The sequence below is a fragment of the Taudactylus pleione genome, unplaced genomic scaffold (genome assembly GCF_031769625.1).
Source record: "Taudactylus pleione unplaced genomic scaffold, aTauple2 ptg001990l, whole genome shotgun sequence".
In the NCBI taxonomy this organism is placed as follows: domain Eukaryota; kingdom Metazoa; phylum Chordata; class Amphibia; order Anura; family Myobatrachidae; genus Taudactylus; species Taudactylus pleione.
Genome location: NW_028286386.1, coordinates 7,918,868 through 7,935,289, shown reverse-complemented (window position 1 = coordinate 7,935,289; position 16,422 = coordinate 7,918,868). Strand labels below are relative to the sequence as shown.

The 16,422-nt window shown below is 41.3% G+C and overlaps 1 protein-coding gene across 1 annotated transcript in view; it reads right to left on the bottom strand.

Moving 5' to 3' along the window:
- Positions 1-16,422, bottom strand: part of REEP2 (receptor accessory protein 2) — a 66,698-nt gene that overhangs the window by 20,233 nt on the left and 30,043 nt on the right. Inside the window, exon 7 of the mRNA XM_088465418.1 lies at positions 712-872. Coding sequence (XP_088321544.1) covers positions 712-872 — 161 coding nt within the window. The remainder of the gene's footprint in view (positions 1-711; positions 873-16,422) is intronic.

The window sequence follows — 16,422 nt, the reverse complement described above, 5'->3', positions numbered from 1 at the left end:
TTATAGGAACATTACATTTACAATTACATGGATACGATGTACATTACTGCTCTATCCTATCAATGTGTCCTTTTGTGGTTTTATCCATGTTTTTACTCAATTTGGTTTAATAAGCTGCATACTTGTTATATTACAAGAGGCCTGTGGATTACTAGAGGTTGCACATTTTCTTTTTTCCTTGTCATATCTGAAGGATTTGCTACTTATCAGAGAAGCTGCACCTCATTACACTCTATTAGTACCACATGTTACATCATTTCTCCCATATTTATATAATCAAAATCGTGATTGTTTTTTTCCCTGTGAGCTGTGCATGCAATATGGATGTGGTGGAGATTTATCAAACCTTCTAAAGAGGTCAAGTGAAAATTTTACCATTGTAACCAATCAGAATATAGCTGTCATTTATCTAGTACAATCTATAAAATGATAGCTATAATTTGGTTGGCTGCTATGGACTATACCTTTACTTGTCCTCTTTAGAAGGATTTATAAATCTCCTCCTATATCACCATGGAATGTCACAACATGCCCATCGTGGGGAGTGGTATTTGCAGAAATCTACAGCACAGTAAAGCAGCAGAGAAAAAGTTACATGTTATAGCACATGCTGTAATATCTATACAACCATCCTGTTACACAAATCTTTCCATTATGGAACATGTTTCTATCCATCCAGTCAATAATAATGTTTACTATAAAAACACATACCTCCACTTTTGTAACTTTTTTGACACTTTTAACACTTCCTGTACGTTTTGGTATTTTGTCAATGGCGTCTTCATCTGACTGTTCGGTTTTAACATCTGACTGTTCTCCATCTGACTTCGCACTGTGTTTTTGTTCCTCAGGAGCTAGCCAAGTAGATGGGGCTGTATACAAAGAGCAGAGGTTTACACTTGGTGGCAACACGAGATGGGACTGGAATACAGCTGCAGACATAAGGAAATGATAGAACGTGCAACTGGAAGTCACTCTCTCTCAAAAAGATTTAAAGATCAATAGTCAATAATCATAACAATACATAGCTATCAGATACTGATGATCTACTGGTTTCCCATAAACAGCAGAGATGAGATTATTACAGATGTATATTTACCCAACATTGCTGCAGTTGCACCAAAAAGCCCCTCTCGGAGTGCCAGCTCTCGTGATACTCTGCTTCCACTCTGTTTTTTTTTGTCCAAACATGCATCTAAGTTGCAAAGCAATGCCAATAGGATGCATCAGCAGACAGTGCTGATTAATTTGATACGTGACAATTGTATATATGTGTGTGACTGACTCTCTGAATCTGTATACAAAGTGCTACAATGTAGCGGACACAGCTTTTTTCATTCCAAGTTCAGTTTTGGTTCATATAGACTCAGGTGCATACAGGTATACAAGTGTCACATATCAAATGAATCAGCACAGTCTGCTGGTGTGTCCACGTGTCTGCTGCTGCATCTAAGCATTGTGGCTTAGATGCAGCATTTTCGGCAAAAAAAAGATGCCCAACACTAGCAGAGTTGCATGCCACCTGGCGGCTCAGTCACGCCAGGCAAGTTACGCTGCGTGGCCTATTGAGCCTAGATGTATGATGACACATCTGTATATTAATTCTATACATTAGGTATTAGTTAAACATCTAACACCATTTTGAACTAATGGTTTTTCATATAAACCTACATTTTAAAAAATATATATATAAAAACTGGTCAGGCTAAATATTTTAGTTTTCATTGTGAATCAGACAACAACATGATTATGGAAAACCATGACCACAAATTGGTTTATTAATAATGATAGAAAAAGTGGACATTCTTTGGGTTTACCAAAGCTGTAATACATAGGGAACAAGGGAGAGGAGGAACCTGTGCACTGAGAATCACTGGTAACTGCTACGATGAAACAAAATATACCTGGCGCCAATCTTGTATGAAATTTAATTTAGGAAACTAGGATTTAAATCATATAACTTAGAATTTAAAAAGACAATCAATTTACTGCTGAGTCTGCAGCTCTCTCAGTTGGAGATCTACTCAAAAAAACCTCCTAGTCTTATAAAGTAAAACAGAAAAAAAGAGAGAGAGATTCGGTGGCTTCCATTACTGACTGACTGACTGAGGAAGCCGCCGAATCTAGAGGCGGAGAAACGCATTTTATACGAGTGGTGCCGGCTAACACTGATCCACACTGACCAGTCATTTGCCCAAAGGAACAAACACCTTCTAATCTCCGGAGACGAGTGACTAAGCGCTGAGTGCTAATAGCGGGCTTATGGTCAAGCTGCCAGGTGACTTCGGCAGAGACCTCATACCTGCCCGTGTACGCTCAGAGGGAACAGGAGAAAAAACCCTGGAGACGAGCGACCAAGTAATAGATTCCAGCAGCGGGCTGACTGTCTGGTGGATCCTTGGAACCTGCGGGTTCAACATCCCGGTAAATGAACATTGCACTTAACTTTTTTTCTCTTTTTACCACATGGCCATGAGGGATACCTGCTAAAAACTGTATACTGCAGGAGCTTTGTAAGATACTGTTTTAGGCAAATTTACAACCTAACAGTTATCCATATATAAAATCATGGGACTATTGATTGCCTATTTATATTGAATATTGTGCTTATCTGAAACACAAATGAGAACAATATTGCAAACACCATAAAAATCATCAAGCCGCTTCAAGCTGATTCTCAGGTGAAACAGTTTAATTATTTCAAATGGAAAACGAGTGTTGTTAGAAAGCTCTGCACTAGATCAAACAGAAGGAGCTAAATATTGTGTATCAACTCATCCTAGAACAAAAAGGAATTTTATTGCTACACAAGTATCTTTATAACTGCTGTTTGCACATTGTTGCAATTTTTGTGTGGCTAATCTTGAATAGACACTACTCTATTTGGAAATAAGTGACAATTATTTATAACATCTATTATTTGTTTTAGTTTAATTACTCCTCTTTTTAAAACAGGTTTTTTTTATTGTTGACTCTGTATGAGTTTTTTTATCTGTGTGGTATACAATTTTTGATGGAGATTATCAACTATTTATTGTATTGTATTTTGCTGGCCGGCAACTGTTATATGTGAATGTACTAATTAAAAATAGGAATATTAATTGCTGAATTCAGCGCTCTCTCTCTCTTTTTTTTTTTTGTTTTACTTTATAACTGCTACGATGGTATGATAAAGAAATAATCCACAGTAAATAAATTGTCCAGAGTGCAAGGATATAGGTTTGTGGAGGTGCACTTTTGAGAGTCAAATCAGTAATATTGAAATATCAATAAGAAAAAGTACTCTACAGTTTAGGGGCACTCTACTGTATGTACGAGTCTGAGTTAAAACGTAACATTTATTAATGAAATCTAAGAACATCCGTATCTGTACTGAACACATACATATATCATAAACAAACACTAATATCAAAATGTATAAATAAAATCACTTAGCTAGTGATTCCAGAACAAAAAGTTACCTAGATCAGGATAACTCAAAACATGTCGGCGAAATATTTAAAATGTTCATAGAATGTTTTTTTTAAATATGTTGTTAAATACTCCAAATAATCTAACAGCTATTATGTCTTATTATAATACAGTGTCCAATACAGTGGAAACTGTGTTATAAAATGACATGCAGATGCGTCCAGTGACATTGTCGCTGATCGATGAAATGTTCACCACCCATCTCAGATTTTTACGATTTTTTTTTTTTTTGATAAGAGAGGATGTCAAAAAACCTTTCTGCCAAATATCAAAATTTCATGGTTTCTTGTGTAAATTATGTATGCGGTACAATAGTAATTGAACGTCAACTTTATTATTTTTTTTATCCACCATGAAACAGAGGGCCTGATTCAGACCCACTCGCGAGCGCTGAACGCTTGCAAGCGGGTCGATGTTGGCCCAGTGCGCATGCGCACGACGGAGCCGGCTCCGTCGTGCGCATGCGCGAGACCCGGATAGCGATGGGCAAGCCGTCGCTCCAGGTCTCGTACCAAAGGGGGCGTGCTGTCGATGTTGATTGACTGCATGCCCCCTTTGGTGGGCGGCCTTGGGGCGTGGCTGGCCAGACGGAGGCATTCCCATGGGAATGCCTACTGTCTGGGGCCGGCCCCACTGACATCACAAGCGATGTCAGTGGGCGTGCTTTCGGCTTTGATAGAGCCGAAAGCCCTCTAGGACTTGCGGCAACGAGGGTCTCGTCGCAAGCCCGATGGCTGCGATGGTCTTGACCATCGCGACCATCTTCCTGGCCGCTCGCTATAGCTGTGGGTGGTCACCCACAGCTATGTGAGCGGCCAGGAGGCCGCTCTAAAAAACCAGAGGGCCGGCCCTGATTCAGAGCGAGCGCTCTGTCAGAGCGTCCGGCTCTGAATCAGGCCCACAGTACCATGCTGATTTTTTTTGTAGTAGTAATGTATACCTTTATTAAACAAATTGGGATACCTAATGTTGATTTAACCTTGTGTTTTTAAATATGTTCCAAAATCTTGAATTTTTGCTGTAACTCAAAATATAAGGCAGATAAAGTAATTTGGTTTGGATTTTTGGATTCAAGAGGAAAAGTTACCTTAGGGGTCCACATTTTTAAGTGATTCCTTAATAAACACACGTGATACTTCAAGTAAACTAAATAAATAAGCTGCTATTATTAAATAGTTTAATAAATTGAAAAATCAATATTTCAGAAACTAAATCAGACAGTCGAGATATTTGGCAGAAATAGTATTTTTTTACATCCTCTCTTCACTAAAAAAATGTTGTAAAAATCTGAGATGGGTAGTGGACACGCCTGGTTGAACTGACGTGGAATGACTCTATTCAAAAATAACGGCCGCTCAATGTGTCTGGGCTGGCATCACAATTGGGCAGGCATTTAAATTTGCCCGACCACTTGATGTGTAAGTATCGGCGGTCCCTGCAGCCAGCGTATGGGTGGTCGGTGGAACGTCCGTACACAGCCAGATGCAGTGATACATCTTTCAGCTTTATTGGAATTGGCAGTGCTGCAAGGCTGACTTGATATGTCTGTGAATGACGTAATTCACAGACATATCGGGTGTACACACCCACCGATGCACTGGCGATATACTGCTTGTCAATATAACAAGCAATATATCCCCAAGTGTGTACCCAGCATTAAGGAGCAAAAAGTATCTTGTGATAAGGGTTTTGGTGGCAGCTACAGGGCTATATTTACTTTATCTTTAATATCATTATTCACAATTTACTTTCCTCTACCAATTCAATTTACTCTTATTTTTGTATTTCTTTCTCAATAAAATCAGCGAGATAAATATATGTAAATGAACAAACAAATACTTGGAATTGTGCACTGTAAACTTACATAGAATCCATGAAAGCAGAAAAAAGACAAAGAATTGTATTGATGACTCTGCCCAATCAATAGGAGCATAATGTAGCCATAGTAAAATAACAATAACAGACAAATAACTTCCCAATCAATAGGAGAATAATGTAGCCTTAGTACATAACAATAACATAAGGACATCAGTTTCTCAATGTAAAATATTGCTTAAGGCAGTGGTTACTAAACTTTTTTTGAATCACGGCGCCCTAGAGTATCATCACCTAGGCCAAAAGATTTTTATTGAGAAATTTGTGTAAATTGTGCTTATATGTCATCCTTAGGTTCATTTATGTGGTGGTGGACAGGGATGTGCTTCTGTCTGTCCACATATTTTATGATTGGCAGCCACCAGCTCTGGTTTTGCCTACTTCATAGACCATAATTTGATGTAGTACTAGACCGCCAACCCTTCGCAATGACTACAGCCATCCCTATCTTTAGGAGCGGTCATCTTGGGCAATTTAACAAGCTTCGAAAATCATAGCTTTGTTTCCAATTGCTACCAGCATCTGAGGATGGCGTTATCAGCTTTCTCCTATGCAAAGAGCCATCAGAGAGATATCTTCTAATCCCTCTCCTCCTTCCTATTCAGCATGGGTTCATGAGCTGATCTATGGTCATGTACACACAAGGAAACAGCTGGGGGAGATGCAGAAGTGGAGTCTTTTGCCAATGCGATCATCAGCGATAAGTCATTTTTACTATTCATGAGGACAGCTTTGTATCGGAGCAGATGTCCCCGCATGAATAAAATGTTTAACAGCTCATTCGTTTCAGAAAGGTTTTAAACCGGTTCTTTAGATCCTTTTTGATGCTTTACACAAAACACATGTTGGCGTACTGGACAGAAATGCTCTACGGCTCCTCTGCATGGGCTATTTGCAAAATATATTGGAGCAGGACAAAGCTTAAATGGTTATTTGGACAAGCCCTGAATCAAGGCAAATAAAGGTTGCAGTGAATCCCAGTGGCTGTTTCCAATATCAGAACATAAACGATACCCTGGTGACAGCAGCAGAAACACAAATACAAAATCAATAGTGAGAGTCCTGCAAAGGGCAATGATATTGTGTTCTATATTTAGTGGTTCTTTTTAAAACAGTCTGAGGAAAGCTCTTTATCTGTCCTTGCGCACTGTGTTTTACATCCAATAAATTGTAACTCCTGAAACAGTTGGAGCAATGGTGTCATTCTTGAGATGTGTATTCAATGGTGCAGGCAAGAAATATATCAAATAAATATATATACATATATAGAACACATACCAGAGACATTTAGCATATTACTATAACTAGGACTATTCGAAAGGGACAGCCACACAGAACACAAATCTGAAGAAGGGATGCGCAGTGGATGTATATTATAATCTTATTTGTTTACATTTGTTGACTTGGTAATAGGCCAAAGCAAAACTTGTACAGCACAGATGGTAATACAGGTGCTCAACTACAAATTAACTGATTGTATATAAATACATTTTTGCACTGAATAGAGGTTTTTGGCATAATCTTGGCCAAGGTTATGGCCAGTCAGAGGCACAATATACAGTCAGGTCCATAAATATTGGGACATTGACAGAATTTTCATATTTTGTCCTCTATTCACCATCTGAAAATTCTGTCAATGTGCCAATATTTATGGACCTGACTGTAGGTAAGTCCTGCAAATATTTAGACTGTGTAGTGCAACTTTGGTTCATTTTTGGGGAGTGGGTCCCCCTGGATTGCTTTGGTTGATCTGCCTCAGTGCACCGCAGTATAACACATTTTTCCTTCAACACATTTTAACGCTTCACTGTCTGTTTTTTATACATGTATTTCACTTTTTATTTTTATTCTTTATATGCAGCTGCAGCTGCTCTTAACCATCTCTTTTACACTTCACCTTTCTTATTAGAGCGGTGTCTTGGGGTGGCTTAGCTGGGCTAGTTTGGTGGTGTCCTGCGCTCTGGATTTGAACTGTAGTATGTTAGGGACCTACCCGACAGAGGTTACCTGGATGTGGTGGGTAGGCCCATAACCTTGGCCAAGATTATGCTAAAAACCTCTATTCAGTGCAAAAATGTATTTATTTATATACAATCAGTTAATTTGGAGTTGAGCACCTGTATTTCTTTTTGTGTATATATCAATTGTCTCCACAGGTAGCACCACCAATTACAGTCAGGTCCATAAATATTGGGACATTGACAGAATTTTCATATTTTGGCCTCTATTCACCACCACAATGGCTTTGAAATGAAACAAACAAGATATGCTTTAACTGCAGACTTTCAGATTTAATTTGAGGGTAATTACATCCAAATCGGGTGAACAGTGTAGGAATTACAACAGTTTCAATATGTGCCTCCCACTTTTTAAGGAGCCAAAAGTAATGGGACTATCAACTCAAAAGCTATTTCATGGACAGTTGTGGGCTATTCCCTCGTTACTTCATTATCAATTAAGCAGGTAAAAGGTCTGGAGTTGATTCTAGGTGTGACATTTGCATTTGGAATCAGTTGCTGTCAACTCTCAATATGAGATCCAAAGAGCTGTTACTATCAGTGAAGCAAGCCATCATTAGGCTGAAAAATCAAAACAAACCCATCAGAGAGATAGCAAAAACATTAGGTGTGGCCAAATCAACTGTTTGGAACATTCTTAAAAAGAAAGAACGCACCGGAGAGCTCAGCAACACCAAAAGACCCGGAAGACAATGGAAAACAACTGTGGTGGATGACAAAATAATTATTTCCCTGGTGAAGAAAAACCCCTTCACAACAGTTGGCCAAATCAAGAACACTCTCCAGGAGGTAGATGTATATGTGTCAAAGTCAACAATCAAGAGAAGACTTCACAAGAGTGAATATAGAGGGTTCACCACAAGATGCAAACCATTGGTGAGCCACAAAAACATTAAGACCAGATTAGAGTTTGCCAAACAACATCTAAAAAAGCCATTACAGTTCTGGAACAACATCCTATTGACAGATGAGACAAAGATCAACTTGTACCAGAGTGATGGGAAGAAAAGAGAAGGAAAGGAACTGCTCATGATCCAAAACATACCACCTCATCAGTGAAGCATGGTGGTAGTAGTGTCGTGGCGTGGGCATGTATGGCTGCCAATGGAACTGGTTCCCTTGTATTTATTGATGATGTGACTGCTGATAAAAGCAGCAGAATGAATTCTGAAGTGTTTCGGGCAATATTATATGCTCATATTCAGTCAAATGCTTCAGAACTCATTGGACGGCGCCTCACAGTGCAGATGGACAATGACCCGAAGCATACTGCAAAAGCAACCAAAGAGTTTTTTAAGGCTAAAAAGTGGAATGTTATGCAATGGCCAAGTCAATCCCCTGACCTGAATATGATTGAGCATGCATTTCACTTGATGAAGACAAAACTGAAGGGAAAATGCCCCAAGAACAAGCAGGAACTGAAGACATTTGCAGTAGAGGCCTGGTAGAGCATCACCAGGGATGAAACCCAGCGTCTGGTGATGTCTATGCATTCCAGACTTCAGGCTGTAATTGCCTGCAAAGGATTTGCAACAAAGTATTAAAAAGTGAAAGTTAGATTTAGGATTGTTTAGTTTCTCCCATTACTTTTGGCCCCTTCAAAAGTGGGAGGCAGATATAGAAACCGTTGTAATTCCTACACCGTTCACCTGATTTGGATGTAATTACCCTCAAATTAAATCTGAAAGTCTGCAGTTAAATCACATCTTGTTTGTTTCATTTCAAAGCCATTGTGGTGGTGAATAGAGGACAAAATATGAAAATTCTTTCAATGTCCCAAAATTTATGGACCTGACTGTATATATATATATATATATATATGTTCAGGGTGTGCAGTCTGAGGCCCATTTTCTATATGAATCCAATCAGGGCATTGCTTTGCACACCTGGAAAGCCTGAGACACTTTCCACTCAGACTAGCACCCCTAGAACATTGGTTTAGAGCATGAAGTCTGGCAAAGTAATATGCACACCAGTCAGAGGCACAATATAGGTAAGTCCTGGAAATATTTAGACTGTGTAGTGCAGCTTTGGTTCATTTTTGGGGAGTGGGTTCTCCTGGATTGCTTTGGTTGATCTGCCTCAGTGCACCGCAGTATAACACATTTTTCCTTCAACACGTTTTAACGCTTCACTGTCTGTTTTTTATATATTTCACTTTTTTATTTTTATTCTTTATATGCAGCTGCGGCTGCTCTTAACTATTTCTTTTACACTTCACCTTTCTTATAGGAGCGGTGTCTTGGGGAGGCCTAACTGGGCTAGTTTGGGGGTGTCCTGCGCTCTGGATTTGAACCCTAGTATGTTAGGGACGTACCCGACAGAGGTTACCCGGATGTGGTGGGTAGGCCCATAACGTTGGCCAAGATTATGCCAAAAACCTCTATTCAGTGCAAAAATGTATTTATTTATATACAATCAGTTAATTTGGAGTTGTGCTCCTGTGTTTCTTTTTGTGTATACAGCACAGATGGTGTAATGGTTATCATTACTGCCTAACGGTTTTGAGGTTATGGGTTTGATTCCCACCACGGCATTAACTGTGTGGAGTTTGTATATTCTCCCTGTGCTTACGTAGGTTTATTCTGGGTGCTCCGGTTTCCTCCCACATTCCAAAAATATACTGCTAGGTTAATTGGCTCCTGACAATAATTTACCTTTGCGCGCGTGCGTGCGTGTGTGTGTGTGTGTATGTGTTATGGAATATAGATTGTAAGCTCCACTGGGGCAGGGACTGACGTGAATGACTGAAATACTCTCTGTAAAGCGCTGCTATATAAATAACTGGCAGTAAAGAGATGAGCTGAATTGAGATCCTCAACATCAGGTGAAAGTTTCCCAGTTTCATAAACTGTAATATAGAATATGTGATTTATATACATGGCTGAAGATGGAGTTTACAATATGTCGGCCACATCACAAGGGAACTATGACGATATTGTTTGAAACACCATCAAAATATTATCAACTTAGAAGTCAAATCAAAACATAATACAACATTTCAACACCCACCGTGGCCCAAAAGTGGATAGTCTCACAGTAAGAGGAAGTGAACACATTGGGGCTCATGTTGAGTCAGATGCATTTATGTCCCAACCGTACACAGAAAAGATGCATACATGATGAAGAGCATTTACATGCATGTGTTCGCTTTAATATACATCAGGTGTACATCGGGATTAACAAATATGTATACTGACACCCTATGGTAGCATAGAGATGTGGTTTATAGTAGTAAATGCAAATTTCGCATTACCCTATTTGTACACAATATAATAATGTAATGAACAGTTATATACAGAAAATAGTATACTTAGTTATTAATAAATACGACAGTCATATTTACCATATAAAATGTAATTAAATACAATCAAAATTACAAAACACAAATCAGATGGAAATCTTCTATCTTTGCTGCAGCATTTTACTAGCAATAAATAGAATCACAATATTACGACATAAGGTTTATAGCTATAGCAATCCCAAAAATCATTCCAAGAGATCCAACACTTAGGAAAGGTAAGACAGTGCCCTCATTGGTTTCTTAGAAATTATTGTGAGATAAGTTTATTATAAACTATTGGAGGAAGGATGATGCAAATATGAATTAAATGGATTTACACATTGGGCACTGTACATCCCTGGGAGTGTTTATTTTGAAATCATATTTTTTTACGATAATTCCCACTGGATGTAGCTAATATTATTATTATTATTTCAGACATGGTGTAATGTGGTAAAAATGCTGCCTATAATTTATGAATATTGTATTGGTTTAGAAGAGCTTCATTTACCCATATGGTCATTGGATATAGCCATATTTGGGATATCAACGTACATTATATGAAATCACCATTAGAAGCTACAGACATACTGGCCTACTGTCCCGGAAAGTCCGAGAGACTCCTAAATCTCAGGGGGCTCTCCTGGACATCCAGAACAGAGGGCAACTCTCTCCCGGAGCTCACCCCCCTGCTTTACAATGCCTGGAAATCCCTACATTATATAGTAAAGGCAGGGCCACAATGATGCAATCACGCCATCACGAGTACAGCACCGTCCACTTGGCCGTGCCATGCTCCATCCTCCTGGAGGAGGCAGCCAGAAAGTAGGTAAGTATAGATTATTGATGTTCTATATTTCTTGGTTAGTTCCTATTATAGATATGCATTATCCAATAACATGAAGGTCATGCAGAACCCACATGTGGTGTATGGCACATATTGTCAGAAAACAGTTATTATAAAGTTTTATTAGCCCTATAAGAAGAAAAGAGTGTTTTATATAAATTAATGTTTCTAAACAGCGATGCCAAAAGTAGCGGCTCCATGGAAATTCCACATCATACAATAGATGTGGGGGTGTCTGAATGGCATACGTCATCTACTGTATTGTTTATTGATCTGATTGGAGTAATGTCACTAAGATAACATTACTCCAATCAATGACGATAAATTGATGTCTTACACTTCTATTTCGTGGCATTGTCATACAATGGGAAAATGATGTAGTTACTGAGGTGGAAAACCCCCCAAGTCAGAATGTAATATGAAATATGCTCTAAAACAACACATAATGTATCAGCATAAGGAAGCCTGTTTACAGACAAAGGATTATATTTTTAAGAGGTCAAGAAGTAATCCTTTTTTTACCTCCATACAATCATGTTTATGTTGTGTAATGGCTCTACATAAAGTAATGTGTTTGGCAATTTCCCCACCGCCTTGAGAAAACTATACAGTTGGAGCGTGTAAGGGCTTGCACAATTGTGAACACATATAAACCAAGAAAAAAAGTATATAAACCTTGGTAAGCTGTGATATTTGTGGGTGGTCAGGTTCAAATAGTTGATGATGATGACAGTGGGCAACACTAGAAAACCGCTTATGATTGGTTGTTTACGAACTCTATGCTGACACAACAACTACATGTATTGGAAAAACTCCAAAACAAAGAAAATTCCTGATAGGTCAATATTATTATTATTAGAGTAGAAATAAAAACAAGAGATATGGTAACAACTTACCTTTGTTGTCTCTGTTTCTACGAAGTCCATAGGGTCTACAGGGTTGACCTTGGGGTATAGCTGGATCTGGATCCACGGGCACCACGCAGTTAAAGCTTTTGCTCCTCACAGGATGCAATGGGTCCATCCTCCTCTATACCCCGCCCCAGAGCCACAGGCACCTCAGTTGGTAAGTAGCCAAGGCCGGAGGAGAGGAAAAAAAACAGAGAGAAGGAAGACTGGAACACACAAGAACCATACTGACAGAAAGGGGGACGGAAAACCGGTGACCAGCCACAAAGCCCATATGAAGCCAGGTGCGTCAGGGCACATCTAAGGAAGCCTCACCAGCCGAGAGATCAGGTGACTGAAATGCCGGCATAACAATTTCTTGATTAATGTGGAACTTAGAAACCATTTTAGGTAGAAAACCCGGGTGAGTGCGAAGCACCGCCCTGTCCTGGTGAAAAATCAGAAAAGGAGGACAGGAGAGCGCCCCCAATTCTGACACCCTTCTGGCCGAAGCAATCGCCAGGAGAAAAACCTGTCAACCATTTGAGTTCCACCAACTCAAGAGGTTCAAATGGAGGACCCTGCAGGGCCCGTAGCTCCACAGGAGCCACTGGGGGAACAAAGGGAGGCTGAATCCTGAGAACAGCTTAGAAAAAGGTGCGGAGTAGCTATCCTACGCTGGAACCAAACAGATAGTGCAGACACATGAACTTTCAAAGAAGCTAGGTGTAAGCCTAGGTTCAAACCAGAATGAAGGAACGCCAAAACCCTAGAAACAGGAAACGCCTGAGGATCGTAGTTTCTGGACTCACACCACTGAAAATAAGTATGCCACACTGTGTGGTAAATCCTGGCGGAAGCAGGCTTGCGCGCCTGTAGCATCGTGCTGATGACTGAGCTGGAAAAACCCCGGGACCTTACGATGGATGTCTCAAGAGCCACGCCAACAAAGACAGACGACCCAGATCCGGGTAAAGGCAGGGCCCCTGAGACAACAGGTCCCGACGCTGAGGCAGAGGGAGCGGAGCGTCGATGGAGAGACTACGAAGATCAGAGTACCAAGGACGTCTGGGCCAAGCCGGAGCCACCAGCAGAAGTGTGCCGCCGTCCTGCTTGATTTTCCGAAGGACCCGAGGCAGCAGGGATATCGGAGGGAATAGATATGCCAGCTGAAATGTCCATTTCACTGACAGCGCATCCGCAAGGCTTGTGCCTGCTTCTCTTGTCCTGGACCCGTACAGGGGCAGCTTGTGATTGTGACTGGAGGCCATGAGGTCCACCTCTGGCAGTCCCCACCTGTCCACGAGTAGTTGAAATACCTCTGGGTGAAGCGACCATTCCCTGGGATGCACATCGTGACAGCTGAGGAAGTCTACCTCCCAACTGAGGACTCCTGGAATGAAGACTGCCGAGATGGTCGGAGGGTGGCACTCCGTCCAAGACAAGATGCGTGACACCTCTGACATCGCTGCTCGACTGTGAGTCCCTCCTTGACGGTTGATGTACGCCACCGCGGTGGCGTTGTCGGACTGAGCTTTCACGGCCCTTCTTTGAAGAGCGTGACCGGACAACTGGAAGGCCCTGTACACGGCCCAAAGTTCCAGAATGTTGATGGGAAGAACCACTTCTTCCGCCGTCCAACGGCCCTGAAGTGAAAGTGGACCCATCACTGCACCCCAACCCCGGAGACTGGCATCTGTCATGAGCAGAGCCCAGTCCAGGATCCAAAAGGGGCGTCTGAAGCGACAAGCGACAGGCGCACCTCCGGAGACAACACCAGCATCTGAGTCCTGATCCGGTCTGGTTACCCGTTCCATTTGGATAGAATCAGCCCCTGCAGGGGCCTGGAATGAAACTGGGCATACTCCACCATGTCGAATGCCGACACCATGGACCCCAGAACCCTCATTGCCGAGTGAACCGACACCTGGGAACTCCTGAGACAACTGCTCACTCGTAGTTGTAGGGAGGAAATCTTTGCTGGAGTCAGAAAGATCCTTTGCTGACAAGAGTCCAGAAGGGCTCCCAAATGAACCATCCTTTGTGACGGAATCAGGGAGGACTTTTTCCAGTTTATCAGCCACCCGTGCACTTGCAGACAAGCAATCGTCAGGTGCAGATGTTGTAGAAGTACCTCCGGAGAGTCTGCCAGCAATAGGAGGTCGTCCAGATACGGCAGAAGCCATTTAACCTGGCTGCGCAGATGGGCAGCCATGACAGCCATAATTTTGGTGAACACCCTTGGAGCCGTGGAAAGGCCAAAGGGCAGAGCCTGAAACTGGAAGTGAAGTTGACGTATAGCAAACCTCAGATACCGCTGGTGTGAAGGTGCTATAGGAACATGGAGGTAGGCGTCCTGGATGTCCAGGGAGACCATATAATCCCCCGGTTCCATAGCCAGAATGATGGAATGCAAAGTTTCCATCCTGAATGTGGACACTCTGAGGAACTTGTTCAACGATTTCAGGTTGCGGATAGGCCGATGAGACCCATTGCGTTTCGGAACCAGAAACAGAGAAGAGTAGTAACTCGTCCCGCGTTGAGAACGCGTAACTGGAACAACGACCCCTGCTTTCAGCAAGGACTCTATGGCTTCCTGAATCTGCAAGGCCTTGGTCTTGTCCTGAGAAAGACTCATGCAGAAGAACTGTTGGGGGGGTCTGTGACGGAAGGAAAGGGCGTACCCCTGAGAGACCACTTCTCATACCCAAGCATCCGTGGTGGTATTGCACCAGCACTGGGCGAATTGAAGAAGTCGGCCTCCCACTCTGGGATCGAGTAACTTGAGAAACCACCGCAGGCGGGGTTTCCCACTTTTTGCAATGACTTGCAGGAAAAGGATAACTAGATGCTAAACGTTTCTGCGGCTGGTACCTCTTACTAGGCGAATGCCAGGCCTCTGCCATATGATCAACATAACATAGTTTGAAAGGCTGAAGATGAGGCCTCCAAACTCTGGACTGAACTGGAGAACACATCCACCAATGGTGGTTGACCCGCCTGCGGGAGACCCTGAAAGGGAATGACGGACTGCTGCTTCACCGGAGGAGAATGAATATACATAGGCATATGGATTAACAGTCTGAGGCCCAGGGGGAGACTGCAATAACTGCGGTATACCCTGAGAAGGGGAGATGGCTGATTGGGGTAACCCCCTATGAGGGATAGCAGTCGGGACCACCAGACGGTCCGCGATAGAATCCAGCACCTGAGAAAACACCGCCCAAGGATGGTCCTGTCTCAAATTTGGGGGGTTAGAGGCACCAGGTAACTGACGGCACCTCACACACGACCCATCCTGTGTTAAATCCTCCATATTTACCCCTGCAGCGCAGCGTCTGCAGGAGAGCAGAGTGGGAGCTGTGGAGCGCTCAACTTCCTCATCAGACATGATAAAATCTATATATATAAATATATATATATATATATAAACAGAATTGGAATTAACCCTTCAGCGACAAGTATGCTCAGTGAAATAAATATTAACTTGTGAATAATAAAAACAACAACAACCAAATCTGGATATAAAGTGTCTAGTGCAATCAATGTAAATTCATGACGTGCAATAAATAATTAGTCAGAAAAACAAAGATAGTAAAAAAGTGCCTGTGCGTTATCAATAAATAAATAATTAATTATGTAAACAGTTGAGGTTCTGTGACAAATACAGCCCCATAAACTGAGATCACTTAGGATAAAAGTGCCAATGCAATGAGATAAAAATCAAGAAAATTTATTTTTAAAGACAAAGAATAAAATTTAAATGAACCAACATAGAAGTAAAAAATGCAGCATAAATAATTTAAAAGAGAAAAAAGAGAGAATAGGTTGTAAACAATAGCAGCTTATCTGAGTGCGTAGAAAAGTTAATTCTCTCAGAAGTTCATGAGACAGGTAGCAGTCACTTCCAACGCGTTTCGTACTATGACTTCATCAAGGGGATAGTGTATAGGTGTAATGGTCAGATATTTGTCTTTAAAAATAAATTTTCTTGATTTTTATCTCATTGCATTGGCACTTTTATCCTAAGTGATCTCAGTT